At 35.2% G+C, this 3,134-nt stretch overlaps 1 protein-coding gene across 1 annotated transcript in view; it reads right to left on the reverse strand.

Moving 5' to 3' along the window:
• Positions 1-3,134, reverse strand: part of LOC106884025 (uncharacterized) — a 693,536-nt gene that overhangs the window by 12,161 nt on the left and 678,241 nt on the right. Inside the window, exon 15 of the mRNA XM_052972775.1 lies at positions 45-155. Coding sequence (XP_052828735.1) covers positions 45-155 — 111 coding nt within the window. The remainder of the gene's footprint in view (positions 1-44; positions 156-3,134) is intronic.

Genomic DNA, 3,134 nt, shown 5'->3' on the forward strand with positions numbered 1-3,134 from the left:
AAAAAAAAAAAAAAAAAAAAAAAAAAAAAAAAAAAAGAACTTACTGTGGCCCTTCTTCCGAGAAAAATGGTAGATGAAAAAGCGCCATAGGGAAGAAAAGCTCATTTCTAATTGGTGAATAGAAAGGGCTGACTGTGACTGGTGGAGATATCCATCTGAAGAGAAATCAATTAATTACAAAGATTGATATGTGTACAGTATTAGTAAATATATTTAATCACCAAACGCACGCTGAAGCAACATATAAAATGTAGTCTTACTGAAATAAGGAAGTTTTTGTTAGCTAGAGTCTCATATTGATACATCAACTCATTAATATTGTATATCATATTTTGTAAACAATAGTGTTGTTGATTACAGTTTTCCACTGTGGCAATCATTGGTTCAGTTAATTTCTGATGGTGAAGGTGATGAGGGGGTGCCAATGATTTTCATATTCAGTGCATACAATGCCCCCCCCCCTACACACACACAATCACACTCTCATTGTGTGTGTATATATATATATATATATAAACAAATAGCAACAGATAGATTGTGGTCCACTCACTACAGCTATTTCAGATGTATTTTTTATTGATGAATAGAATTATTGCATCATGTGAAAAAACTGTTTTCATCAGGTGAATATATGTCTGAATTAAACATTTCAAAACATCTTAAATTCCCAAGTGAGTGCCATTCAAGTCTCTCCAATGAAATTTGGTCAGAGGGTGATTACACTCCTCTAGTTTGTTTGTACTCTATAAAGAGGAAGCCTTTAGGTGACTGGAATGAGGAGGGGAGTGAAAAGTAATTATAGTGGGAGGATGAATGTGGAATAGGAGATGAAAAGTGTATATTGCATTCTACCTCATGAAAAAAAATTATAAATTAGTTGTTATTTTATTTTATTTTAATCTATAAATAGCTAGACAACAGAGTTCCTGTGGGGTGAGGGGGGGGGGGCGGCGGACGCAAAACTCATTAGAAGATAATATAAATCTAAGGCTGGGGACAGATCATTATGTACTTGCATACATTCATTTGTGTACAAAGATAAAAGGAGATATAATAATATACCAGCCTATACATACAGTAATAAAGCATACATATACATAAAAATGTACTCTTACGCACACACATACCTACACATACCTACACATACATACACACACACACATATATATACATATGTAAATATATATATATTCACATGTACAACCATATATATATATATATATATGCAATTAAATACACACATACACACACATATATATGCAATTAAATACACGCACATACACACACATATATATCTTAGGTTCTGGTAGGGTATAAAGGTAGGGTGTTTCCAGAGAAGCATTCAACTCAAATTCTGGGCTACCAACACTGTCAGGTTCCAGGTCAATGCCAAAATTCTTCAAGTGTAGAAAATCCTGGTTTCACAACAGTAACACTGCTGTGTGGGTTTGGCAAAGAGTAAATTATAATCCAAATAATAAGACAAGGGAACTCCTTAACACATCTTCCATGAATTGCCTCAACTGCCTCTGCACCAAATCAGCCTGCAATGCTAGTCAATGCAAAAATTCAAAGCAAAAATCCATGCAATGTTTGTGGTCTCAAACAATTGAGTAGTACCTCATCAAACCTGCATCAAAGGGTGCACTTTCACATTGTGCGCATTGTGAAAGTGCACTCCCAATGCAAGTCTGATGATAAGAATAAGAATAGAGAGAATCACATCTTTAATTGGTGATTATGAAGTACATTATCAATGATTGTTTCTTAATTCTTTATTGCCCACAAGGGGCTAAACATAGAGGGAACAAACAAGGACAAACAAAGTGTGTAACTGGTATTTAATTTATCAATCCCGAAAGGATGAAAGGCAAAGTCAACCTCAGTGGAATGAACTCAGAACGTAACGGCAGACGAAATACAGTAAAGCATTTCGCCACCTTTTTAGATTGTTTCTATTTTGCCAGCATATTTAGATTCAGGAAAAGGTATAAAATACCAGTCGAATTAACATATTCAAAAATATATGCTAACACAACATTATCAAAACAATCCAAAATTGGTTAAATTCAAAGTGAACCAAGAAAATATCTCCAATACGTGAACAGATACAAAAAGAACATGAAGAAATATAATATTCATAGAAAAAACAGTTTCGTATCTAACTTTTGCTAATGTCAACGAAAGAATAAAAGATAAACAGAAATTTCTTAAAATTCTTCTACACGATATTTGGATTTACTTGCCATACATGAAGAATTACCTTGGATGTTAATTATACTTGCATTTATTGGTATCTGATTGTTGGATATAATTAACCAAAATCGTTTAACACTGAGTGCTTTATAGATATCTGCCTGGATTTATTAATCCCTTTTATTTCTTATATATATATATATATATATAATAATACGAATAATATACATATATATATGTGTGTGTATATATATATATATATATATATATATATATACCATCATCATCATCATCATTGTTTAACGTCTGCTTTCCATGCTAGCATGGGTTGGACGATTTGACTGAGGACTGGCGAACTGGATGGCTGCACCAGGCTCCAATCTGATCTGGCAGAGTTTCTACAGCTGGATGCCCTTCCTAACACCAACCACTCCGAGAGTGTAGTGGGTGCTTTTATGTTCCACCAGCATGAGGATCAGTCTGGTGGTACTGGCAACGACCAGGCTCAAATGGTGTTTTTTACGTGCCACCTGGACAGGAGTCAGTCCAGCAGCACTGGCAATGATCTCACTCAAATGTTTTGTTCACATGCCACCAGCACAAGTGCCAGTAAGACGACACTGGTAACGATCACGCTCAAATGGTGCGTTTTCCGTGCCACCGGCACAGAGGCTGCTCTGGCAGTGATCCCGCTCGGATGATGCTGTTAGTGCTCCACTGGCACGGGTGCCAGTCATCAAATTTGGTTCGATTTTGAATTCGATTGGGTGTGTGGAATAGAGTAGGTAATTATGTACTGCATATGTTTCTAAGAAAAGTTGACTGAAGCTTATGTAACATTAGGTTATTACATATATGTTCAGCTCCCTTTTCTTTAGGTACATTTACCTTTTGTTTACAAAGTTCATTGTTGAAAAAAGTAGGTTTGATACATATAT

The sequence above is a fragment of the Octopus bimaculoides genome, chromosome 14, assembly GCF_001194135.2.
Source record: "Octopus bimaculoides isolate UCB-OBI-ISO-001 chromosome 14, ASM119413v2, whole genome shotgun sequence".
Taxonomy (NCBI): Eukaryota; Metazoa; Mollusca; class Cephalopoda; order Octopoda; family Octopodidae; genus Octopus; species Octopus bimaculoides.